The sequence below is a fragment of the Hylobates moloch genome, unplaced genomic scaffold (genome assembly GCF_009828535.3).
Source record: "Hylobates moloch isolate HMO894 unplaced genomic scaffold, HMol_V3 SCAFFOLD_1, whole genome shotgun sequence".
Lineage (NCBI taxonomy): Eukaryota > Metazoa > Chordata > Mammalia > Primates > Hylobatidae > Hylobates > Hylobates moloch.
This window is the reverse complement of record NW_026652276.1, coordinates 69,169,741-69,197,584: the sequence shown is the minus strand read 5'-3', so window position 1 is coordinate 69,197,584 and position 27,844 is coordinate 69,169,741. Positions and strand designations below refer to the sequence as shown.

Below are 27,844 nucleotides of genomic sequence, written 5' to 3'. Positions count from 1 at the left end.
AATCTGAACTGTGCCTGCTGAGTATCCAAAAAATCATCATTTAAATTGTCTTCCTTTCGTTTCAGATTTCTTTGTGTTTCATTGGCAGAGGGGATGTTGGACACATATCCATAGAAATGTTCTTATAATGCAATCAACCTTTTAGTGAGATTCTAGCCTTCCTGAAAGTCTGGTGTTATACTCATGTGCTATGTTGCTTTTCTCACTGTTATTCAGAGTGGCACCTGCATTCTGTACAATAGAACATCCACTTCTCAGTACTACACTCTGCCGATGTTTGAAAAAATTGTTTTATTTATTGCTTAGTCTGAGGTTCAGCATCTTTAAAATGTCTTCCTTTTCTTGGCCTCATCCCTGTAATCCCAGCATTTTGAGAGGCCAAGGCAGGAGGCCAGGATTTCAAGACCAGCCTGGGCAACAGAGCATGACCCCATCTCTACAAAAAATAAAATAAATTAGCTGGGTGTGGTGGTGTGTGCCTGAGTCCCAGCCACTTGGGAGGCTGAGATAGAAGAATCTCTTGAGCTCAGGAGTTCAAGGCTGTGGTGAGTTATGATAGCGTTACTGCACTCCAGCCTGCACGATAGAATGAGACCTGGTCTCCAAAATAAAAAATAATTTTTAAAAATTTCTGGTCCTTTAAATAATTACAAACCACCTACAGTGCTTTGGACAATGAGATTTATTCTAAATAGATGTTGGATATTAATGTCCCCAAGATATATTATGAACTAGGTAAATCAGGAATGTTTTTGTTTGTACCCAGTGATTTTAATCTTCTCTTGGTATTATTGGATCATTAATAAAGTCATATGATTTTTTTTTACAGTCAGCCATTGAGAAATTAACCCATGATTACATAAATTTGTTTCACTTCCCACCACTAATTAAGGTAAGTAAGGTTTTTCTTACGGACACTAATGCTACCTTTATTGACACATGCACCTGCTGCATCCACACCTAAATTTGCCAATGTCGGTAATGGTCGTTTGAAGTGAAATTTCATCATATCTAACAAAAGGCCCTTTGAAGCAAGGGATGTGTATAAATTGAACACCCTTGTTCCCCACAAGTTGAAATATTAACAATTTGTTCATGATAAGAACAACACACCTCACTTTAGTGGCTAGGAGTTGTAAGTGCCAACATTGTAAGTGAGGTCCTGTGGCCTCCCACCTGGCCCTGGATACTTTTCAACATGTAAGTCACTGAGAGAATTCATACCCTGGAGCGCTCGATCGTCACTTTCATACGGGATGGGAGGTTTACTGTTTGAATAACATATTAGTATACTTAACATTTTGAATCTAGTTTAAAGAATATGGCATACTTTGTTTAAAATCAGCAAATACTTGCAATTCAGACACAGAACTTTACTTATTCACTAACAGCTATAGTTTTTCATCTCTAAGCCCTCAAAGACTCACTTGGTTCCTCTGCTTCATCCTCCATACACATTTGCATCCTCCATCCACTGCGTAATCCCTCTTTGGGAATAGCTTGTAAATGCCCTGGGTATTGTGAACCTCTCAAGTTGAAATCTTACAACGATCTCGAGGTGCTAAGTGCATTTCTAGGGTAAAATTGCACAATGCAAGATGCATTGTGATAAATGTAAGACAGTGACATTCAATTTGAACTGCATGAAATAAATCATTTGGCAAAGTCCTGAAAGGCATAATATGTCATTTCTCTTGCTTGATGTAATTAGAATTTGTAGCTTAATCCAAAATAACCAAAAGTTAATAAATTAGAATAGAAAAAAAAAAACTAGTGCTAAGATATCATCTTCTTTACATGAGAAGTAAAAACAACATCTAGAATAATTGGTGCTTGGTTTCCTGTTTTAGGACTCAGGAGGTGAACCTGAAGAAAATGAGGAAAAGATAGTGAACCTGGAACTGGTTTTTGGTTTTCACTTGAAACCAGGAACTGGCCCACAGGTAAATCACATTTTAAATCCTTTGGATAAATCTCAATCGAATTACTCTTTTTTTCTCTTCTGTAACTCCATGGTTTTATACACCCCCTACCAGCTGGTAACTGGATTCTGAGTAAATTTATAGACTTTATAAAATAGAATTTAGCTGAAAGGCTGCCAGCTGCCTCTGTAATCCAGTCTAGGAATCTTACTTTCTCAGTCAGCTGAAGACGCCCATGTGAGGCCACCCAAACATCAGGATAACTCACAGTAAAGCATGGACAGGGAAGGGGGGCCGTGGATACCAGACTGTGTATACCACTCATGTCGCAGCTTCCTGATTCCTGATTCATAAGAGAAAGCAACTTTATAATACCGAGAATAAAAACTAAGAATGGAACTGTAGACCATGTGGAGACCCAAATTATCAGCTCTAAATAGGGTGGCAGGGCATTTGAGCAACACTTCTTCAATAAGCCTTTCAGTGTATGTCATTTGAAAGTCTGGAAAAATTATTTGGCCTAGGTAGCCTGTGAATTAGAATTACAGTAGGTTTGTGTTACTTTTGATCACTATAAATAGCTAATGATAATAATAACTTCTGTTAACTGACCACTTATTGTGTACCAGGCATACAGTACTGAAGTGTAAAAACTACTTTCCCCCATTTTGCAAATGAGGAAACTGAGGCTCGGACAGGTTAAATAACTTGCCCAAGGGTTACATGGCTAGCAAACAGCAGAATAAAGATTTGAATGCAGGTTGCTCTGGTCTCAGAATCCAAGTTCTTAACTACTCATAATGTGGAAGCCTTCCCTTGAGGGAAGCCAAGGGACCTTATAAATACACCTCACAAGCTGTGTGAGCCTACTGATTGCTCTGGTAGGCTCAGCTGGCCCTGGCCTTGCCTCAGTGAAACCATGCTTGCTCCAGGCCATTCCTGGGAACCAGTGCCTGAGAATGATTGGAAATTGTTGTGAGGGGTTGAGTTTTTCCTGGGCCTTCCAAAGATGCTCTTTCTAATAATCCAGTTAAAAATGGGCAAAAGATCTGCAGAGGGATTTCTCAAAAGACAACTACAAATGGCCAACGGGTGTATGGAAAATGGCTCAGCGTCACTAATTATCAGGGAAATGCAAATCAAAACCACAATGAGATATCACCTCGCCCCACTTAGAATGCCTTATATCCAAAAGACAAGCAATAATGAATGCTGGTGAGGATGTGGAGAAAGGAGAACCTTCGTACACTGTTGGTGGGAATGTAAATGATCCAGCAATCCCACTGCTAGGTATATAACCAAAAGAACAGAAATCAATATATTGAAGAGATATCTGTACTCCTATGTTTATTGCAGCACTGTGCACAAAATCCAACATTTGGAAGCAAACCTAAGTGCCCATCAACAGATGAATAGATAAAGAAAACGTGGTACATATACACAATGGCATACTATTCCCAAATAGAATGAAATCTTGTCATTTGCAACAATATGGATGGAACCGGAGGATATTATGTTAAGTGAAATAAGCCAGTCACAGAAAGACGGAAGCTAAAAATTAAAACACTTGAACTCATGGAGATAGTAGAACGATGATTACCAGAGGCTTGGAAGCATAGCAGGGGAGGGCAGGAGGATGCTGGGATGGTTAATGGGTGAAAACATAGAATGAATAAGATCTATTATTTGATAGCACAACAGGGTGACTACAGTCAACAACAATTATATATTTTTAAATAAAAGAGTGGAATTGGGATGTCCGTAACACAAAGAAATGAGGTAATGGATGCCCTCAGTTATCCTAATGTGATTATTACGTATTATATGCTTCTATCAAAGAATCACAAAGACTGGGCGCAGTGGATCACACCTGTAGTCCCAGCACTTTGGGAGGCTGAGGCTGGTGGATCGCTTGAGCCTAGGAGTTCGAGACCAGCCTGGGCAACATGGTGGAATCCCATCGCTACAAAAAATACAAAAAGTAGCTGGGTGTAGTGGTGTACACCTGTAGTCCTAGCTACTTGGAAAGGCTAAAGTGGGAAGGATCACTTGAGCTCAGGAGGTCAAGCCTGCAGTGAGCCAAAATTGTGCCACTGCACTCTAGCCTGGGCAACAGAGTGAGACATCACCTCAAAAAAAAAAAAAAAAAATCACATGTACCCCCAAAATATATACACCTAGTATATACCCAAAAAATTAATCTTTTTTTTAAAGATGCCCTTTCTAGACATCTATGCAAGAATGTGTCTTGCCTGCACCACTGCAGTTATTTCCTTACCTGCTGAATGAAAATCTTTACCTCCCTTGTTTCGGCCACAGACTTTGGTTGAGTGAGAGCTGCTCTGGATCCAGGTTTCTTACGTATGAATAGTTTTCTCTCTGTGAATGGATCACTGTCTATTCATTCCTGTTGTTAGAAGGAGCTACAGAAAGGGGCAGGAAAGTAAGTCCTTCTGTCTCCAACAATATCAGAAGCACTTCTAACCCTGAGATTCTGCAGCTGTGGCCATCCCTAACTTCATCTGATGGTAAACAAATTGCACATTTCAATTTGCCTTTTCTGGTTTTCTTGATTCCATGACATTGAATTTATGAGTTATCTTTAAGCTTTATTATGGCTTGTAGGTGGTAAAAGAAGACAGAAAAAATTTCCTTGGAAAAGACTTGTGAAGAGAGATCTCAACCAAGAAAAAAATTTTTTTTTTTTTTAAGATGGAGTTTTGCTCTTGTTGCCCAGGATGGAGTACAATGGCGTGATCTTGGCTCACTGCAACGTCCGACTCCCTGGTTCAAGTGATTCTCCTGCCTCGGAAGTAGCTGGGATTACAGTCGCGTGCCACCACGCCCAGCTAATTTTGTATTTTTAGTAGAGACATGATTTCTCCATGTTGGCCAGGCTGGTCTCGAACTCCTGACCTCAGGTGATCCGCCCACCTCAGCCTCCCAAAGCGCTGGGATTACAGGCGTGAGCAGCTGCGCCTGGCCAAGAAAATATTTTCAATTAAAAAAGAAATAATTTATTAATATAGAAAACTGAAAAATCTATTTTTTAGTAAAAATAAGGAGCTATGGATAATATTTGAGACTGAATACAATGGTCTGTTTTTGGCAATAATGATGTAGACTTCTTGAGTCATAGATTATCTACAAGCCCTAAAGCTGCTGCAGCTTTTGATCCTCTGCTGTTCCTTGGTCACCCATCCAGAGTAATCTTTTTTTTTTTTTTTTTTTTTGTAGACAGGAGTCTCACTCTGTTGCCTAGGCTGGAGTGCAGTGATGCAATCTTGGCTCACTGCAACCTCTGCCTCCCAGGTTCAAGCAATTCTCCTGCCTCAGCCTCCTGAGTAGCTGGGATTATAGGGGCGTGCCACTACGCCCGGCTAATTTTTGTATTTTCAGTAGAGACAGGGTTTCACCATGTTGGTCAGGCTGGTCTCGAGCTCCTGACCTCATGATCCACCCAGCCGGACCTCCGAAAGTGCTGGGATTACAGGCGTGAGCCACCGCACCCAGCCCAGAGTAATAATTTTATCTATTCATTTGGCAGGCATTTACTGAGGACCTACTATGTGCCTTGCTCTAAGGTAGATGCTAGATTTTGATACAAAATCAAAAAGTACAATCCCAGCCTTTATGCAACCTACAGCTTATCATGAACAATAGACAAAATCCATGAAAGGCTATGGTACAGAATGATGAGTTTTTACAAAGCCATTTACATGGTTCCGTGGGAGTTCACTGGATGAGGATCTGCAACAGATGGGAAAGGGCTCAGTGAGGGAGGGTCCTTGAAGTCTTCTTGGTAGAACTGTTGCTTAAGCTAAAATGTTAAAGCCACTAAGAATGACTAGGTAAGGAGAGGACATTGAAGGCAGAAGAAACCATGTGTGCAAAAGCTCAAAAGCATGAAGCCATGAAAACACAGGGAGCTCTTTCTTGGAATAATTTTGAGGGGACTTAACGACTCAACTCAAGCATCCTCCCTCTAGAAAGACTACCATGGAACAGGGGGATGCCAAAGGGAGTGCCCAGGAAGGGGGCTAGCGACTAGAAAAAAGCACTGTCTTATGTGCTAAGCCAAGGAGTTTTAAGGATTTTAAGAGGAGAGCAGATAGGATCAGATTTATGTTTTTAACAGATCTTTCAGAAGCACAGAGAAGGATGAATTGGAAAGGGGCCAGGCTAGAGTGAGAAAGATCTGTGAGTGGGCAGTGCAGACAACCAGGTGAAAAATGTCAAAGCCCTGAGCCTGTGACAGTGCCATGGGTCCCAGGACACACTGAAATGGAATTAGATTGTGTCACTAGCTGGAGACACGCAAGTGGGAGGGAGGGGCCACGAGGGTGCTGAGGTTTCTCGTGTGGGCAACTAGAGAGATGATGTTATAAAGTGGTGGATCAAAGTGAAATATACAATGTGAATATGATGCTAAGGTGCTAAAAGTATAAAGAAGTGACTGGAATGGGTGAGGTTCATCAGGAAAAGCTTTTTTGGAACCATGAATACTTTATTGGGGCTTGAAGAGGTTGGTGGACAGTTACAGAATAATTTCTAGAATATAATGCTTAAAGCTTTTGCTTGGAGAATACACTCCAAAGAGCTCAGGTATTCTATAAATGTCATCTCCTTTATCCCGTTGGCATTTGGGTGAGATGCATAACTCATAGTATCATCATTGCTGATTCAGAAAGAAATAACAAGAGAAAGTATATGACTTGCCTGGGGTGAGGCAAGGACAGAGCTAAGACCAGAAATTACATCTTTATTATTGTCTTTGTAGTAAATATGTGCTAGATCTCACACCTGACCCACAACATTTAAGCCATCTGTAAACCTATATAAAACAATCCTAGAATAAATTACTGTCCTGTCCTAAACTATACCAGCTATGCGAGCCTATGTCTTAGCATTATGAAATATTTTCTGATTAATGTGCTTTGAATTGAAATTTCAGTTCCCCACACGAAAACCTTGTTGCCTTGGGCCTTAAAGATAGAACCCATGAAAAAAAGGCTTCCTCCACATCCCAATTAACCAAGTTCTCATAAACCCATCTTCATGGGAAAGGTGAAGCCTTTAAGTCCACCCCCACCTCCATGACCGGAATAAGCTTTCCAAGAGAAAATGGAGCTTTGCAAGTTCTCTCCAACCTAGGAGTTTGCATAGCAGAGGCATTTGCTGGATTTCACCTTTTCTTTTACGAGTAAAATGAAAAATGTGTTGCAATGGCAGCCATTGAGAATAAAGTATGACGGTGACTTTATCATGAAAATAGTAGCTACATTTTCCCTTTGCATTTGAGAAGGACCACCCACTAACTACCCCTTAAAATTATGTCATTTCCACAACTTTAAGCCTACTAAGAGCAAGCCAGGAAAATATTACCTTATACACAAATAGGTAAAGGAAAAACCCTGTCCACCTCTGTCCTAAGAATTCAGATTAAGTTATTTTTCTTAGCTTCATTTTATAAGCAGATGGATGATGGCACAAAGCGAGGTTGATTTGCAGAACCCTGTAAGGTGCTCTGCGTTTGAGTGCCTGCCCTGCTATGGTAATCACGAGTGGCTGCAGGGCCATCTTGCCCATGCGCTTAGTCTTCACAGCCACATCCCTCCAAAGAGCCAGGACCTGACCAGGCTCCAGCCCCATTGATGCTTACAAGAATTCTCCCACAAGTGAAATGTGCTTTTTCTGAAGCAACCTAGCAGGGAAAAAACACCATGATTAGACCAAAGGCTTCACTGGCAATTTAAATTAATAAGCGAAACAGGTTTTACCTCCATTTACTTGACCTGCTCCTAAATAGTAAAGTTAATTATTAATTTAAATGACATAGACCAGGCACAGTGGCTCATGCCTGTAATCCCAGCACTTTGGGAGGCCAAGGCGGGCAGATCACTTGAGGTTAGGAGTTCGAGACCAGCCTGGCCAACATGGTGAAACCCCATCTCTACTAAAAGTATAAAAATTAGCTGGGTGTGGTGGCCTGTGCTTATAGTCCCAGCTACTTGGGAGGCTGGGGCAGAAGAATCGCTTAAACCCAGGAGGCAAGGTTGCAGTGAGCCAGGATCACACCACTGCACTCCAGCCTGGGCAACAGAGCAAGACTCATCTCAAATAATAATAATAATTTAGATGATGTCATATGTGGAGACAACCTGGAAGTTACGACAATCAAACTGGCAGAAATTGTGTCTTTCTCTGCTTGAATGTTTCCCATGCTAGGGATAATTTTTTTTTTTTTTTTTTTTTTTTTTTTTTTTTTTTTGTTAGATGGAGTCTTGCTCTGTCACCCAGGCTGGAGTGCAGTGGCGCGATCTCGGCTCACTGCAAGCTCCGTCTCCCGGGTTCACGCCATTCTCCTGCCTCAGCCTCTCCGAGTAGCTGGGACTACAGGCACCTGCCACCATGCCCGGCTAATTTTTTTTGTATTTTTAGTAGAGACGGGGTTTCACCGTGGTCTCGATCTCCTGACCTCGTGATCTGCCCGCCTTGGCCTCCCAAAGTGCTGGGATTAGAAGCGTGAGCCATCGCGCCCGGCCTAGGGATAATTATTATTACTTCATACTTCTGGTGAGCACTTTGCAAAGGGCATATTTGTGTAATTGTTACAACTCAACATGACAGGGAACATTATCTCTGTATCATCCTCTTCATGAGGAAACTGAGGCACAGAGGTGAAACTCCTCGCCAGAGTCTCCAACCTAGTAAGGGGCAGATTCAGTCTACGGGTCTAACTACTGTGTCGCACTGCCTCATTTTGGAAGATACCATTGTCCCCCAAAATAAGGATATTGGTAATGAAAAGGCATTTGGGGGTCAGTTAATTCTACATTACCACTATTTTTGTTTTTGCAATCAAAGTGCCCTGTGTTTTACAATCTAAGGCCTTTGACTTGGCACAAAAGGAAAGCGGCTTCCAGAATCTCAGGCGACTTCATGCGCTCCCCAGGGTGGCAACCACCCCTTTTTATTAAAATACTCAGCTGCCTAGATTTTATTATTGTATCTCCTATCAGCTCACCATGCAGGAATATTGATTCTCAAATTGCCAAGAGATAAACTATCAAATCACCCAGCAGTTTTCTCACCAAGATCTTTTTGAGACTTCGTGTGCCATAAAAATTCAAAAGCAGAATTAGGAAGGAACTCTTTGGGGAGTTGTCCATTCCTTACGAATGCTCAACCATCACAGACTTTGTTCCTTGCGTCCTTATTTCCTCCTCTCTCCAGTGAGGCAAAGGAAACCTGATTGAAGCTGGGTTCCCATGGGTCTAAACTGATTACCTGACATAGATAAGAGACTGAGGTTAGGGGAAAAGTAACGGAAACAGCACGCTGCCCCTCCCAACTCTCCAAACACGCCGGCTACCTATGAGTGGGTCCTTAAATAAAGACCAGGCTTCCGGACTGGAGCCACTCCTTCCCAGATGACCATCACTTCCGATTTCCTATCTCAAAGAGGCAAGAAAAGTAGGAAGAGTAAATGAGAGGAACCTTTGGAAGAGGTAAAAGCAGAATTACTGATGCCCACAAAGTGGAAGGTTATCAATAGAGGACTTTCCTGCCCAGCCGACTCCCTCTCCTGCCTTCCACCCTTGCCACTGTTAACACCTGGCCTCTTCTCCCGCTCCCCAGTGGAAGAAATTCAATCAATAGTTCTGCTTTTCCAGCCATGTCATCTATAGGTTAAAAACTCAGCTTTTTACAAATGCTTCCCACTTGTATTGTGTTTTTAAGTCTTTATTACATTGCTTATAAAATGTTGCTTTTAATAAACTTAATTGAATCTCCAGGCCCTTTCTCAGAGCACTATAAATATCAAAAACTGTCAAATAGGGCTTTTTTTCCCCTATTGTGCAATCTTTATAAATGGATAGATAAACATGAATAAAATAACAGGGCACAAGAGAAAAGGATTTTGTAAGTATAAAGCCAACACTTTTTGGAAATTTCAGAACAGCAGAAAGCAGCGCTTTACTTTGATATCTCTTGCGTTTATTAAAAATTAAGTGTAGGGAAGTTTATTTCCATGATCAACTATTTTTTGAGAGAAAAACATACATGTATGCACACATGAATTTGTGTGCCTAAGAATCTAAGATGAATAAGCTCTAGAGATCTACTGTACAGCATAGTATCTATAATTAACAGCAAGTTGTTATATACTTAAAATTTGCAAATTTGATCTCATGTTAAGCAATCTTATAAAAATAATAACTAATAAATAAGAGGGCAGGAGGAAACTTTTGGAGGTGATAAATGTTTATGGCATAGGTTGTGGTGATGGTCTCATAGGTGCATACGTTACCTACCTGTTCGTGAGTTCTCATGCAACAGAAATTAACATGAGGGTGAGAAAGTTTCCCAGACAAGGCTTTACTGGGGCCTATGCTCAAGCCCAAGGGAGACAGCATGGGAGCAAGAGTTCTCTGACTGGCTCTCTGAGGGCAGGTCTTGCAGTGTTTTAAGAAGGGTGACATGAATAAGCAAGAGGTAAGCGAAAGTCATTACATGTGCAGGACAGAGCACGGGATGTGCAGGACAGAGCACGGGGTGTGCAGGACAGAGCACGGGATGTGCAGGACAGAGCACGGGGTGTGCAGGACAGAGCACGGGATGTGCAGGCGAAGTAAGAAATCATGTTAATACATGCATCGCATGATCAAAAAATGGCAGATAAGCTCCTGGGGCGGGGATTTGAGTAGTATAATGAGGCAAGAGGTTAGGACGGGTCATTTTCTTGGTTTTGTGTGCATGCGGGTGATAGGGCTAACTCCCTTGAGTGAGATTGACGGTGGAATGCTGCTTCTCAGTTTCGTCACACAGTTTACAAGTTCTCACGGTCAGTGAGGATGTATGGAAAAAAATACACTAGTTGGGAGGGTGGGGTTGAGCCCCGTCCCTACTCTGTCTTATATATGTATCTCCAAACTCATCAGGTTATATACATTAAATAGGTAGAGCTTTTCATGTATCACTCATCTCAATAAAGTGGTTTTTTTTAAATGAGAAAGAAACACAAGTTTTAATTGAGCAAAGAAGCAAATGCAGTTCAGAATTTTACAACTGCATAAGTCACTGCTGATTTCTAATTACAGAGTGTGGCAATGTACTCTGTCAAACGGGTTGGACAGCCACCTATAGAGCTAGAGAGCTAAAGCAGAACTAGGCGAGGTGCTCAGTGCATACCTGCTGAATGGATTGACAGTCCTGCATACAGGCTAGCGTGCCAGGAAGTGTCTAACAATGCGAGAAAGCCCTGGTTTGTAGCATGTGTAGATCTCCGTGGTGTGAAAAATTCCCACTATGGCCGATTTCAAGTTACCAATCTGGCATCACTGGATTTGAAGTTGAGAATGGCTGTAAGCAATCAGCTCATGAGAACTGGCTCCAGCACACTATTGGGTCTCTCTTAGTCTTCTTAATCAAGATTACGAATTCCTTTTAAAATAGCGATGTACATGATAAAACATAGGCTCGAAAAAATTACAAGCACATTATTGCTGGTTACCAACTATAATAATAAGTGTCTTTAACTCAAAGAGAGCTCCAGTCTCCTAATGAATCCGTTGTCAGTTGGCTTAGGTCTCTGGGTCACCATTGTCTCATTTTGTCATATTGTCTCATACTGACCATAATGCATAGATCAAAAATTGGGATTCAATTTTGTAAAAAGAATATAGTTTAGAAACAAAAACAAAATGTAAATTTGTGACTGTCTTTAAAAAACATGGAAACAGTCATAGTTGTGACTCCTTGATGACAGGCACAGTTGTCTATAGGAGAGAGATCTTTGCTTTTAGAAGCAAGTTTTCAAAAGCTTCTAAGGATCACTGTAAGTTCTGCAGCGAGAGACCTCAGTACTCACAGTGGCTTCTGTTTTCTAAACCAAAAATTAGGTGTTGAGAATAATCAGCTATAAAAGAGACAGACTATTTGAAGTAAAATTAAAAAGCACTATGTTGGAAAATCAAGGATGTAGGACATCCATATCAATCCTGGACATTAGGATTTGAATTGATAATAGCTCAACTGGTAAACAATTCCTACTAACTAGGTTAGTGTTTCTTTGAAAATCATATTTCTTCGAGTCACCCCTAAAGTCATGGGGTGGGAGGAGAAGAACTTAGCAGGTACAACAGCTGTTTTTATATTTTGAGGATCCTGGATAAAAGTTTATTTGCAGTAGATTTCCCAGTATTTAAAAATGTTAACACAGTGCTTAGGTAAGCAAGATCAACTTCTATATTTGTTAAGAAACCCAGTCTGACATAGAATAGATTCTTAATTATTCAAAAATCAATAGCAAGGCTTACTATTCTTTTTTTCCATCATGAAGACCTAGTACTTTCCAATTTCAAATGCAGTTAAGGGAAAAAAAGCCCTTTCCAAACATGTCAACTAACATCTGAACCATTTTAGATAGTCAAGTGTGTAATGCATCATATGAAAGTATGTCTCACTTGATTTGTTTCACTTTATTTTAACATCATCCTTAAAGCCCCTTTTTCATACATAACTCAAATAACAACCCCCAAAAAGGCAATGTAACAACCTTATCTCCACTGGTGTCTTCTTGGCACCAATCTGCCCTGACCTTAGACACAAGCCATTGTTAAGGGTATAACGCATTTACATATTTTGCAATAAAACATCAGTTATTTGCATTACTGTGTCAAGTTTTATTTGATTCTTTCACCTAAAAATGACTCATTTTCCTTTCTTGTATTTTAAAAACCAACTACTCTAAGCTTGTTTGAGAATAATCAAAAATTGCCCATTTAGCTAGAAGTCATTTTCTTTTCAAAAGGCAAATGTTATTTAATCTTTCAGCTGTTCATTGTGCCATCATAAATACTTTCTTTTCAGCACAGTTGTGGGGACTGAAATGAGCCCACTAATTGCCTCCCATTTCGACTGACATGTGGTGGTTTAGTGGAAAGAGAACACAGCAGGGAGAAGGAAATAGGAGGCTGAGAAAATGAGAGCTAATTATTTTCACTGCCTCATGTCAGGCTCTGTGTCAGCCTTGTTTTTACAAACTGGAAGGTTTAGCACTAAATAAAACAAACTGGCGTCATGTTTTTATATACTGGCAGTGTCATGGAAGCAGCTGCACATCTCAAAGACAATATAATGCCTGCGTTCGCATGGACACCATCTGACAGACACTGTGAGCCACGGCTAATGAGGATATCACAGTGGTGCCAAGTGAAAGGTGCTGAATTATGTATGATTCTTCATCAGTACAGCAATAGTCCTGTACATCATTATGAGACATTGTTTTGCTGAAGAGATTAAAACATTCTTAGTTCCAGACCCTGCAACCTATACACGCTGAAAGAGGTTATTAATGGAATTTTTAGGGAGAGTTTCTTGTGGATTTCTTTTTGGTTAAAAAAACAAATCTCATGGGACAAAGCCATGGTGGGTCATGACACTGTATAGATAAAGAAGAGAAGCAAATTAACCATACTTGTATTATCTTTTTTTAAAGGCAGCATAATAAAATATAGTGTAGCGGGGTTATACTTAATGATAAATAACCCAGGTGCTATCACGGGATGTTCCATTCTCCTGCCTTTAAAACTGTAGGTTTCAGCAGCTGAGCTAGATAATAGCAACGCATATAAAGGAGCCTTCAGAGGCCTAAATTGTCAACATCTTACTACTTTTAATACCAGCATGAACAAAATTTATATCGTATTCTTATTTCATCTTGCATTACTTCATAGATTTCACAACAGTCAGTTGTGACTCTTGTGGCTCTTCCAGTCTTCCCTTGAATCTTAAGAAGTTTATTCTGACCTCTGTATTTTATATTTTAAATTGCTTCCTCAAGACAGGCCTTTATTGCTGAAACCTTGAGCATTCCTGGTTGATTTTACTTTTTCTCCATTCATGGTTTTCGGGGGTGGTGGTGGATTTTGAAAATTAACCTCTCAGCTTAGACTTGGCATGCCTGCACTTGAATTCCCATCCTACAAAGCCAAATGACCTGGCTACAAATCTCCCCATTTTCTGAGCCTCAGTCTCCTCATCTGTAAAATGGGGGCAGCGCTCTCTGTAACAGGGTAAGGCTATGAGGATTAATTAACATAGATAAATCTCAAAAACAATATACAAGTACCTGCTGTAAAATTCTAATTTTGTGATATTCCAGAACAGTCAAATTTAATCTATGGGGATAGAAGCTGGAACAGTGTCCTGGTTATGCAGGCAGCTTGTCTGGGAATAGGCATGAGGGAAGGTTCTGGGGTACCAGAAATACCTGGCTTATTCTGGTGGTTACACAGATATATACTATTGTCAAAATGTATTGAACTGTACACTTAAAAATCTGTGCATTACATGCAAATTATACCTCAATAAGAAAATACATTTAAAATTTTTTAAATGTCTGTAACATCAGGTAAAGGTGATCTATAAAAGCCTGAAAGGCTAATTTTGGGAGTCTGTTTCTTTCTGAAATATCCTGAATGATCTTGGTCTTGATTGTTTAACGGTTTTATCTATAATGTTGATAAATGCAATTAAATTTTGATAGGGAAAAATAGACAGAGAGAGATTTAGATTATTGTCTCTGAATTGCCCAGAACTTTAAACTATATTTTTTGTGCTATCTTTTAATCTCTTTTCCTATTTGGAAAATTTACCTCTATCTTATTTCTTTTTATTCCCTCACCTCTTCCCCCGTTTTCTTCATTCCTTCATTCCCTTTTTTCTTCCTTGTGGGAGATCACTTGTCTGTGATGTTTGGCATCACTTGTACTAGCTTGGAACTCTAAAAAAATTTAAACAGCTTGCAGAGAGTGTAATAGTGATTTCTCACAAAGAGATACTTAATTTAGCATCAACTGAGTGTTGTTTAGGATTTCATCTTCACAGTGTAAGAGTTTCTGTTTTAGTTGGCCAGTAGTCTTAATTCAGAAAATTTTTTCAATTGGTGATCCTGAAGCAGTTCAGATAGAATGCTTTCTCATCTTCCATTAGCCACACACTTGCTCCTAAAATTACCCAGGTATTTCAGCAGATAAACGTGCATATTCTGGGCACCCACCACAATTGTCGTATTTTTCATTCATGTCAAACACACACATTTCCTGCTCCCCAACAAAATTCCATTTGTTTCTTGTAGATTTGCATTGAGAGGCAGATTTTCTAGCTAGTGGAAAGTTCCGGGTAACTACTTTTTGTTACTCAAAACCCTAGCAAAAGCACTTCCCAGTGCCCAGCTCTGCTCCTGGGCTAGTTCCCTTTTCCTGCTGAAGAGTAATTAGCACTCCCTGCAAATGTGCATCAAGCACTTGTGCCCCACCACTTGCTACCTGCCTGACCTCAGTCAAATTACCTCATCTCTCTGTGCTTTGGTTTCCTCATCCAAGATAAGGCTCTCTGGCTGTCAATCATACATAATACCTCCAGACATCTGGTGCTGCTTCTTAGTAGTGCTGAATCAGGATATGTGGAAGCAGGGAAGGTCGGAATTGGTGTTATATGATCCATCTATGTAAGAAGATACGAATTTATTCCTTCTTTGATTCATTTCATGAAACTGGCCATTGTTATGTTGCCGCTTGGCTGCATCTTCTTTTTTTTTTTTATTTTTTTTTGAGACGGAGTCTCGCTCTGTCGCCCAGGCTGGAGTGCAGTGGCGCGATCTCGGCTCACTGCAAGCTCCGCCTCCCGGGTTCACGCCATTCTCCTGCCTCAGCCTCTCAGAGTAGCTGGGACTACAGGTGCCCGCCACCACGCCCGGCTAATTTTTTTTTTTTTGTATTTTTAGTAGAGACGGGGTTTCACCATGGTCTCGATCTCCTGACCTCGTGATCCGCCCGCCTCGGCCTCCCAAAGTGCTGGGATTACAAGCGTGAGCCACCGCGCCCGGCCTGCATCTTCATCTTCTCTTTTTCATCTCTGATCGCTCCCTGGTACCCAAGTGATTCACAGCCCCCTGCATGCCCAGACTCCTGCCCAAGTGAGACACGCTGACCCAGCCTGCCCACTCCAGCAGGGTCCCTCTTCTAGCCCACTCTTTACATCTTCCTGCCCATCAAAGCTACCTTGTTCTCAGTCCCATTCCCTTTTATGGCTGCTAGATGACAAACCAGCTAATCTAGTAAACTAATTGGAGCTGTGTTGGTGACCATATTGGTAATAATGATAATTATTCCTTTTTGAGCTCCTAATTCGGTTCTGGCACAATGCTGGGAACTGCATTTATATTATCCTATTTAATCTTCACACGACACAACAATCCACTTCTGAGTAAAGAATGCTGAGGTTCAGAAAGGTTACATAAGTTGGCTATGGTTGGGAGGAAAAGGGACAAAACTGGAATTCAGGCCCAGGTAGTCAAACTTTAAAGTTGGGATCTTGCCCCACCATGTTCCACTAGTAATGACTTAATGTATGGTTTTTTTCCATACTGTTTCCATTTCAATAGGAATCATCAACACCTTAATAAGAGGAGTGAATAACAGGAGCATTTCAGACTACCAGGGTGAGATGGTTTTGAAAAAGGAGTACTTTGCAGTTCCCATAGGACCTTAGAATAGAGAGATGTTTGCTTTTGAGAGTTGTTCACAGACATTCAAAGTGAGCCTTGAATATTTCTAATTCAAAAGTCAGTGCCCACATTTCTATCATTCACTTCAAGCCAAAATCAGTAGTTTACCTGGGCCAGGTGCAGTTGCTCATGCCTATAATCCCAGCAATTTGTGAGGCTGAGGCAGGAGGACCACTTGAGCCCAGGAGTTCCAGACCAGCCTGGACAACATCGTGAGACTTCATCTCTACAAAGAATAAAGGCAAAATTAGCCAGGCATGGTGACACACGCCTGTAGTCCCAGCTACTTGGGACGCTGATGTGGGAAGATCGCTTGAGCCCTAGAGATTGATGCTGTAGTGAGCTGAGATTGCACCACTGCCCTCCAGCCTAGGTGACAGAGTAAGAACCTGTGTCAAAAAGAAAAAGAAAAAAAAAAAAAAATCTTACCCTGGTCAAAGTGAATGGTTTTAAAATCAGAGTCCACTAGGCTGGGCGCAGTGGCTCATGCCTGTAATCCCAGCACTTTGGGAGGCCAAGGCAGGAGGATCATGAGGTTAGGAGATTGAGACCATCCTGGCTAACACGGTGAAACCCTGTCTCTACTAAAAATACAAAAAAAAATACAAAAAATTAGCCGGACGTGGTGGTGGGCACCTGTAGTCCCAGCTACTCTGGAGGCTGAGGCAGGAGAATGGTGTGAACCCAGGGGGTGGAGCTTGCAGTGAGCCAAGATTGTGCCACTGCACTCCAGCCTGGGCAACAGAGTGAGACTCCGTCTCAAAAAAAAAAAAAAAAAATCAGAGTCCACTGTGCCCATTACTTGGTCCCTGTCACAGCCAAGGTACTGAAAAGGTTGCAAATATGTAAGTAAAATCCTATATTAGGCTCATAAACTTGTGGAACTGTTATTTTTAGTGATGTTACTGATGACTTAATTCATTTTATTTGTAATGATAGCCTTTTCAGGGGTTGATCAGTTAAGAACTGGTTACATTGCATCTCAATGTCTGCAGTGTGTCCAGTCCAATTCAATAACCATTTGAATCCCAGAGTTGTGGACAATCCTCATTGACAATTTATGACTCACAAGATGGCAAAAACGTTAAGGATACCTTAGGCTAACTTGAAACTGAGCAGAATATAAGGAATTCCATTACTTTATTTGTGGATTACTTTTGTTAATTAGGCAACGATGACATCACAGATGCCCTGAAGATACCTGGAGTTAAGTCAGGCCATTGTCAAATTAACTTAATGATTTACATGGGCACTGCATGTTGGAGCATATTCTCTTTCTCTCTTACCCAGCTTTCTAACAAGCAGAACCTACTTTTTAGTGAAATGAATGATGCCCTCCTTGTCTTATGACTTCCTTGATTATAGTTTTATTCTTTCTGTAGCTACCTTCTTTTATGGTTCAGGTAAAAGCCTTTCTTTAGTAGAAGGGAAAAAGAGAATTTAAAAATAAAAGGTCTCTAACCCTATTATTTGTATCAGTGTTTCTCCAAGTTGGACTTTGGGGAGCAGGGAAGCAGTTGCTGCAGGGAGGATGGTGGCCACTAGCTTTCTTGGTTGTATCAGCGAAATCTTCTCTGATTTCTTCCACCTGCCTGTTGTCCATGGGTGGACCCATTTATGGAGCTCAACAAAACCATCCAGCAGGTTCACCTGCCACCTCTCCCACTTGTCTGTCCCCATTAGTATCTCCTCCGGCTTTGGAGTCACGCAGCCTTGTGCTGATGTCAACCACGTACTGGTCATGAAACCCTAGGAAAGTTCTTTAATCTTTCTGAGCCTCATTTTTCTCATTCATCTAAAGGGAAAATAGTCCTGACTTTCAGGGTTCTGATGGATATCCAACAAAATAGCATGGTGTAAGTGCCCAGCAACATGCCTAGAGCATAGTAAGCGCTACAGAAATGTGAGTTCTCCTCCTGTCAGCCGCTTCTTCACAGAGCTGTTCTGACAGTGTGCAGAGGAGGGTCTGATTTATAGCTTGAAGTCATGCGGGAGCTCTCTGGTTAGGAGATGAGAGTGAAGCAGGGGAAGTTCAGGCGTTTTCACAGTTCAAGGTCTTTTGACTGTGCTTTTGACTAACTTAATTCCCAAACTTGACAGGCAAAAGAAACTGAACTAAGTAAACTCATCTCCTTCTAAGGCTTTTTATCCCAGCTGCTGCCTTGAGGAGGTTCTTGCTGTTTCAGAGAAGAGCAATCATGACACCAAACAGTCATTATCCTGCCTACTTACCTCAGGACCCACGTTGTCTGGGTAGCAGTGGCTCCAAAACAAAGAAATATGGAGAGATTTGTCAATTCTGAGAAACTAATTTGACTTATGTTAGCCAAGAACCAGATTTTCATTTTACTGAATAGACCTTTTCCTTCACTCATTGGCATTCCATCTTGTGAATGTGGCTGGGCAAAGAGGGTCAGACATGGGCCCTGCTTGGTTTGCGATTCATCTAGAGGCTTTCCTAAAACATCAGGCACCCCCAGCTTCCTGTTGAAGCCGACAGGCTTTCAACAGCCTCTTTGTTGATGCCTTTCCATATGAATTATGTCTGAGCTTGCTCTAGGAAACATTCCAGGTCCACTCTTATTTATGAGGGCATTTTCTAGTTTCAGCATGTGAGGTGCTTGGTACATTAGCCTTAATCCTCAGGATTCTTCATTCTTCAAAAAACACAGAGCCAGGAGCAGTGGCTCATGCCTCTATCCCAGCTACTTGGGAGGCTGAGGTGGGAGGATTGCTTGAGGCCAAGCGTTCAAGACCATCTTGGGTAACATAGTGAGATACTATCGCTAAAAAAGAAATTTAAAAAAATAGATAGATAGATAGACAGACAGAGAGAATGTGCATTTATGGTCCAGGGGTCAAATTTGGTACAAAGATGTGAGTTTATTTTCCTTTGTTTATCCCCAAACATTTTTATTATTAAATTATTTATACAGCAAAGTTGAAAGACTTTACAGGGAACCCTCCTAGCCCCCATTCAACCACTAACATTTTACTATACTTGGCTTATCACATATACTTGGCTTATCCATCTACCCCTCCCTCTAGCCATCCATCAATCTTTATTTTTGGATACGTTTCAAATTAATTTGCAGACATCAGTATACTTCCTCCTAAATATTTCAGTGTGCTAGAATAAGAAATGCAGTTCAGGTGCAGTGGCTTACACCTGTAATCCCAGCACTTTGGGAGGCTGAAGTGGGAGGATCACTTGAGCCCAGGAATTTCAGACCAGCTTGAGCAACAACATAGTGAAACCCCAGCTCTACAAAAAATTAAAAATAAGAAAATACTAGCTGAGCATGATGGCACGTGCTTGTGGTCCCAGCTACTTAGGAGACTGAGGTGGGAGAATCGCTTGAGCTTGGGAGGTCAAGACTGCACTGAGCAGAGATCATGCTACCATACTCCAGCCTGGGTGACAGAGCAAGACCCTGTCTCAAAAAATTTGTTTTAATAATCACTATAAAATTAATTAAAAAGAGAAATACACAGATTTTAAATATATATTCACTGAGTTTTGACTAATGCATGCACCTGTGTAACCCAAACCTCTATCAATAGAGCACTGCTACCCCCAGAAAGTTTCCTCATACCCCTTGTAAGTCCCCATCTGCTGAAGCAAGCACCCTTCTGAATTTTTCTACCATTAATTAGTTTTATCTGTTATAGAATATCATATAAATGGAATCATTAGGTTGTTCTTTTTTTCTATGTAGTTCTTTCACTCACTATAATGTTTTTGAGATTTATCCAAATTGTTGCATGCATCAATAATGTCTTCCTTTGTATTGCTAAGTAGTATTCCATTCTATGCATATATCACAGTTTATCCATTCTCATTTTGATGGACACTTGGCTTGTTTCAAGTTTCCTAGTTAACATGATAAAGCTGCTAAGGACACATCTAGACAAGTCTTTTTTCTTTTCTCTTGGGTAAATACCTAGGAGTAGAATTTCTGGGTCATAGAATAGGCATATATTTGGTTTCATAATAAATTACCAAAATTTTTCTGAAGCAATTGTACCATTTACATTCCCACCAAGAATGTATTAATATTCATATAAGAGTTCCAGTAACTCTAAATCTTAGCCAACATTTGATGTTATCAGTCTTAGCCATTCTGATGGGTGTATAGTGGTACCTCACTGTGGTTTTAATTTGCATTTTCCTGGTAACAAATGATGTAAAGCACTTTTTCATTATATGGTGATTTTATTAAAAATGTAATTAACATACCATCATTTAAAAATCTAGAGTTTTACATAAGGATCCTAATTCTCAGCTGTTCATGAAATATTAAAGGACCTAGCAAAACTGGGCTCATATTTCCACATGGGAACAATCAACAGAAGCCACGAAGTAGCTGTGCCTTTAGGGGAACTGTTCTTTGGTTTCCCAGAATCCCTCACCCACCCCATAACTCCCTAGTTGTCCGTTATCATATATCATCACATTTGCACTGTTGTTTTCCTTCATGTTAAGAGGAAAGTGAGAGTTTCTTGAACCCACATCATTATCAATCTAGGAAAATTAAAGGTGGATCAAGAGGGCCTTATATTTCAAGAAAGGTAGAAAACGCACATTTCTTTGTGGCAATGAGAAAATGTTCCTACGATGTTTAATATGTAAATTAAATGGGTCTATTTTAAAAGGTTGCCACTTAAAGTTTTATAAGGAAACTGCCTGGTTTTACTCCTTTTTATTATCTGCCTGGTCCCTTCAGGATTTTGAGTTTGTAACTCCTATAATAGAACACTTAACACTGATACATTATGTCTCAAGGCTGCACTAACTGGGGCTTATTTAGATATACATAGGAATCTAATTTCATGTCCTTTTATTGAAAAAGGAAAAAAAAAGCCACTCCAATAATACTTCATTTAGAATATTTTATGTGTTATGAAACATTGAGACTAAAAAAAAAATTGTTTCACTTTCTCAAATTCTATAATTTTGTTTTTAATTCCAGGATTGTAAGTGGAAAATGTATATGGAGATGGATGGCGATGAAATTGCAATAACCTACATAAAAGATGTGACATTCAACATTAACCTACCTGATGCGGAGATTTTAAAGATGACAAAGGTAGGGTTCTATTTACGGCTTAAAAGCTCTTTTGAATTCACAGATATCAAACAAAGACATTAAAATACCCCAGCAGTGTGCTTTTGTGCTTGTCCATGCTCACATCAGCTCAGCCTCGAGCTGGCTGTTGAAAGGCACATTTTATTTAGCAGATTGAGATCATAATAGGTTTTTGTTAAAATTCTACTTATGCTGTGTGAACTAAAAAGCACTGCAAAAAGGTATCGTTTAATTTTTTTTAATTTTTTTCATCTATTATTTCTTTATGCTTACTCTGCCATTTATTAAAGGAAGGAAAATGTGAACAATGAAAATATTTACTTCAAATTTTGAGTACTTTTAAACTTTGGAAAACTTACATGGAGAATGACTTTCTTGGTTGAGGTCAATTTCCTGAAGGACTGAGATGAGGTTAATTATGAGGCACACAGTGAAGTCTTTATGGCTTCCTTAAGTTCACACCTATGAATTCCTGGAGTGGCCAGGGAGCATGTTACTAATCCAGCGTCAATGGTGGAAGCATGCTGATGGAAGCATGCTGAGGAAAACAAAAAAGACGTGCGGAAATGCTTAGTTTGCTCCTCAAAATGGAAAAAAATTCAATTCTGTCCCAATCATACTGGAAAAATTCACATGAGACTTCAATTGTAGAAGGTCAACAACTTCAGGCGAATAACCATTAAGTCAACAGGATAGTCACCATAACCTCACATAATCCATTAACTGTAATACACTATTAACCAGGTCTTTGGTTTCAGTGAAGAAAGTGGGGCTTGTAGCAAAGAATCCAGATGCAAACACAAGTAGGGAACTAAAATGGTTCTTCAAAGACATGCATTAGAGAGAACACATTGTAAATGTGTTCTCTTCGTATGCATCAGAGTGCCAAACAACCAAGTCCTTTTAATTTACAAGTGGACATCAAGCAGATCTGATTTGATATTCATTGTTGGATTCCACTGTGCATCTAGGAGTTATTTCCATGGCATTATTTATCTGTAAGGGTTGTGACTTGGTTTTACCTTTTTCTTATTTTGTCGGGACACAGTATGTTGTCTTGAAGACTGGAAAGATATTTTCTTTCTTCCCCACCCATGACACGGAGTTGTAAAACTCAATATAAGTGTTTCTGCTATCATGCCATACATACAAAATCACACAGCAACATTAAGAAGCTTATAGGAAAACTAGAACTGGAACAGACCAATCAAAAGTTATAGAATTTTTAAACATCAACAGAAATAATAACAATCCTAATTTAAAACAAACAAACAACAGCAACAACAAAAAACTAGCCCAGGCTGGGTGGAGTGGCTCACACCTGTAATCCCTGCCCTTTGGGAGGCTGAGGTGAGCAGATCACTTGAGGCCAGGAGTTGGAGACCAGCCTAGACAACATGGTGAAACCCCATCTCTACTAAAAATACAAAAAATGAGCCAGGTGTGGTGGCGTGCTCCTGTAATCCCAGGTACTTGAGAGGCTGAGCCTTGTGAATCACTTGAACCTGGGAGGAAGAGGTTGCAGTGAGCCAAGATGGCACCACTGCACTCCAGCCTGGGCGACAGAGTGAGACTCTGTCTCAAAGAAAACCTAGCCCAGCTAAATCTCTATCACATTTTCTTTGAACCCAGCTTACAGCCAGTCATTCCTTTGCAGCCTTAAACCTGAAGTGAAAGGGGGATGGGAGGAGAGTACAGCTTATTTTTGAGGCTGTTTTCATCGTAATTAAAATAGGATCAAAGCTACAGGCTTCCTCACGAATCCTTTGTTTTAATATAGTGGGAAAACATAACCACAGTTTCTTCATGTGTATGTGCAGCTTTGCTGGATAGTGTGATGTCATGGAAAGCAGAGCGATTGTTGAAGCCACTAAACCAGCCATGGCTTTACTCAAGGAAAGCACTTCTGGGTCTTCTCATATTGCTGTGAATTTCTCTTAACTGTGGGAAAGCTTTCCAACTGATGCTTCAAACTGTAGCATGAATTAATGACCTAATGATAGGATTGAGTGATAGCAAATGTTGTATCAGAAAAAAAGATTGTGGGAGGCCATGACTAGCTGTTTACAAATATACGAAAGGATGTCTTATGAAAAGCAAAACCCCAAACATTAGCATGTTGTGAGTGATCACATGCGAACAAGGCTTTCATGATAATCTGATATTATGCCCCTGTTTGCTAATTGTGTATGGCACAACTGGCCTCAAAGAAACATACTGTAGTAGAGCACACTGTGTTATGGTACTACACCATCCTAACTTTTGTTTTTCAGCCACCATTTGTAATGGAGAAGTGGATTGTAGGAATAGCAAAAAATCAGACTGTGGAGTGCACTGTCACATATGAGGTAAGCTCTGGGGGCAAGAGGCTGGTGGCCTCACCATCAGTTAATGAATATAAATTTATCTGTTACCTCAGAGCACATAATTTATTGGAATTTATTGGGAGATCAACCAACCAACATGAACATGGGAAGATCAATATAATTTCTCTCACAACGTGTTGGGAAGAAAAGAGAACAGGATAAACTTACCCAGATAGAGACTGAGGTAGTACTTCAGTCATTCATTAGTTATGGATTGAACACCTTCTGTATACCATGTAAGATGTTTGGTGCTGGGGATACTAATACTTAATACTAATTTTTTTTAAATCAACAAGATCTTTGAGGCTGGTAGGACATACACCTTACAAGGTACGTAGACCCGGTGGGAGTGGGTGGAAGGCAACAGTTATAGTACAGTCTTGGCACACCTGGAGATATTAGTGTGCACCCACCACCAAAGGGACATGCATTTCATTCATTCATCCAAGAAACATTTATTAAGGATCTACCACGAACCAGACACTATTAGAGGTGCTTATACCAGTTTGATCACGCTAACTTCACGTAAATCAATACTGAAAAATATCAGCCAGGCGCAGTGGCTTACACCTATAATCCCAGCACTTTGGGAGGCTGAGGTGGGCAGATCACTTGAGCCCAAGAGTTTGAGACCAGCCTGGGCAACATTATGAAACCCTATCTCTACAAAAAATACAAAAAGTAGCCGGGTGTGGTGGCACATGTCTGTAGTCCCAGCTACTCGAGAGGTTGAGGTGGGGGGATTGCTTGAGCCCAGGAGGTTGAGGCTGCAGTGAGCCGAGATCACACCACTGCACTCCAGCCTGGGTGACACAGTGAGACCCCTGTCTCCAGAAAAAAAAAATACTGAAAGATATTATTATCCTCATTTTGCAGATAGGAAAAATAGGCTCAGAGAGATGAAAGGAAGTCTTGAGGTGTGAAGTACTCACTGACAGAATTGTTGAAGTCACTTCCATGTTTTCTGACTATAAAAAACACTTTCTGCTCTTCCCTGGCTACCCTGTTAGCTCCCAGTGGCTGCAGTAAGATGAAGTCCATCTCAAAGAGGACTTTGTGAGTGTGGCATTTTGATGGTTTCCTGGGCTGCCAGGATTTGGCTTTTCAATATTAGAAATACAAACTCTGGGCCAGGCACGGTGGCTCATGCCTGTAATCCCAGCACTTTGGGAAGCCAAGGCGGGTGGATCACCTGAGGTCAGGAGTTCGAGACTAGCCTGGCCAACATGGTAAAACCTCATCCCTACTAATAATACAAAAATTAGCTGGGCATGGTGGTGCATGCCTGTAATCCCAGCTACTCAGGAGGCTGAGGCAGGAGAATCACTTGAACCCTGGAGGCAGAGGTTGCGGTGAGTTGAGATTGTGCCATCGTACTCCAGCCCAGGAGACAAGAGCAAAACTCTGTCTCAAAAAAAAAAAAGAAAAGAAATACAAACTTTGGTCAGTCCACTTATCCAGGCTGGAAGCCAAAAAGTTTTACAGCAGTTATTTATCCTCACCTGCTGGGGTGCACAGGTTGTCAGGGATGAGGCATCTGAGAAGTTACATTATTTGTCAAAGCATTGCTTGCAAGGTGCAAAACCCAAACAAGAGGCTGGTTGGCCTTGAGGAACTTGGAAACTAGACTATTCTACAGCCTGTTCACTGGTCCTCACTACCCAGGAAAAGCCCTCTTGTTAGTAATTGGACAATTAGAACAACCAGATTCTACCTCTGCCTGCCTTAGACAGTTTTGGAGACAGCACACCCAGTTTTCTTTTTCTTCTTCTCTCTCCCTCCTCCTCCTTTTTTAGACCCCATGATGATATGCCACTTTTGTCTGGGTTTTTCACTTCAGAGTTTTTTAAAACAGATTTCCCTAACCATATTGAATCCTGGAGACTCTTTAATTGACACTGATTGGTGACAGCTAGTGAGGAGGGAGATTTCATGACAAGAAAGTAATGTGTCTTGACCTAGTGTCCTCTCCTTCTCCTGGTCCCCATTTCTTACTTCTTGATCCTGTCTCACTTTTGCATCTGAGACCGTTCCCCCTCCGTGCAGGAATTCACCCCACCACCTTCACTCAGTTTCCTTGATGATCTAAATTCAGTCTTAGGCAAACATGGTGGTCAGATTTTCATTTATTCAACAAAACAGCTGTCTTCAAGTACTATAAATAGAAGATGTAATTTTTTATTTCTTATTAAATAGGTTGAGATTTGTCAAATATAATAAATTCTGGGAAAAGACAACCATATTTTTTAGCTACTATAGTTTACTAAGAAATATATGTTATAATCCATTAAGGAATAAGTGCTATAACCCACTAAGAAATAAAGTGGTTAAAAATTTTCTTTTCATTGAATTAGCATATTTGGGCCAACTGTTCAGAATATTTTCCTAGTGCATTATGATAGTGTTCTAAGAGATGAAATTGAAGTGATATAATAACCTGGATGACTTTCTTTCCCATTTTATATCTGTGTGTCTATTTGGTCATATGTTTCTATTTGTCTTTTTTTTTGTCTTTTTTTGTTTGTTTGTTTTACCAGAGTGATGTTAGAACTCCAAAAAGCACTAAACATGTCCATTCGATTCAGTGGAGTAGAACAAAACCTCAGGATGAAGTGAAAGCAGTCCAACTTGCCATTCAGACATTATTCACCAATTCAGATGGCAACCCTGGAAGCAGGTCTGACTCAAGTAAGTTAGTGTTCCCATATTAGATGTGTGCTAGATTCCAGAAACCTAATTATGACATTTCCAGATGATCTGAAGACTCAGAGGATACCACCTCAATCAGTTAAGATCTATCTTCGAGCTTTGAGTAGCAGAAAACCCAGTTTCAACTGGCTTACTCCAATAATTCCCCAATTGTGGCCCCAGGACCAGCAGCATCAGGATCACCTGTGAACTTGCTAGAAATCCAGATTCTCAGGCTCAAACCCAGACTTACTGAATCAGAACTCTGGGGATAGGACCTGCAGTCTGCATTTTAAGGAGGCTTCTCAGTGATTAAGAACAACTCTAAGGTCCTCAAGCCACTGATTTAAACTGTAATAAAATTTATTATCTTCCATAACAAGAAGTCCAGAGGTAGGGCAGGCTCCAGGTGCAGTAAGATAAGCCAGTTCAACCATATTCAGAGAGTGGAATGAACCTTCCCTTCCTTCTGCCCTGCCGTACTCAATAGGCTGCCTTTGCCCTCGGCTCCTCTCCTGTTTACAGTCATCACACAAAGATATCGCAACGCCCACAGGAAATAATGGGTTAGGTCCCTACCTGTTCTTATATATAGGAGTAAGGAAAACTTTTCTAGAAACCCCTAACAGACTACCCCTCAGCAATTCTGCTTTGGCCAGAATGGAGCAACTTGTTGGTTCCTAAGCATAGCATGGGCACATCTGACTTAAAGTAATTAAAGTCAATCCCTGGAGCCAGAATGTAGTCAACTCTCCCGATCATGTGGCTGCATGGAGGGGGATGGAGACTGAGCAAAATCAGGGTTCTATTGGAAGCCAAAATTCCAGAGAAGTCAAGGTGAGGAAAGAAGGCATTGTGATTCTGTATGCTACTGCTCATGTGAAGTATCTAAAGTAGTCAAAGTCATAGAAACAGGAAGTAGAAGATAGTTAACAAGTGGGGGTCGGGGGCAAGGGAGAAGGGAAGGGAAAAGGGGAAAGAGGAAGGTAGAGATTAGTGGGTATAGAGTTTCAGTGTTGCAAGATGAAACAATTATAGAGATCTGCGCAACAATGTGAATATACTAACACTACCGAACTATAGGCTTAAAAATGGCTAAGATGGAAAATGTGGTTTTTACCACAATAAAATACACATACACACAATAACAACAACAAAGGAAGGCACTGTGATGGACTGAAGCTTGGGAGGAGTCTCTGGAAT

General features: G+C 40.7%; 1 protein-coding gene across 1 annotated transcript in view; it reads left to right on the top strand.

Moving 5' to 3' along the window:
- Positions 1–27,844, top strand: part of MAP3K20 (mitogen-activated protein kinase kinase kinase 20) — a 201,059-nt gene that overhangs the window by 170,307 nt on the left and 2,908 nt on the right. The window contains exons 15-19 of the mRNA XM_032755347.2: positions 830–892; positions 1,851–1,943; positions 21,471–21,587; positions 23,861–23,935; positions 26,491–26,641. Of these exons, the coding sequence (XP_032611238.1) occupies positions 830–892; positions 1,851–1,943; positions 21,471–21,587; positions 23,861–23,935; positions 26,491–26,641 (499 nt within the window). The remainder of the gene's footprint in view (positions 1–829; positions 893–1,850; positions 1,944–21,470; positions 21,588–23,860; positions 23,936–26,490; positions 26,642–27,844) is intronic.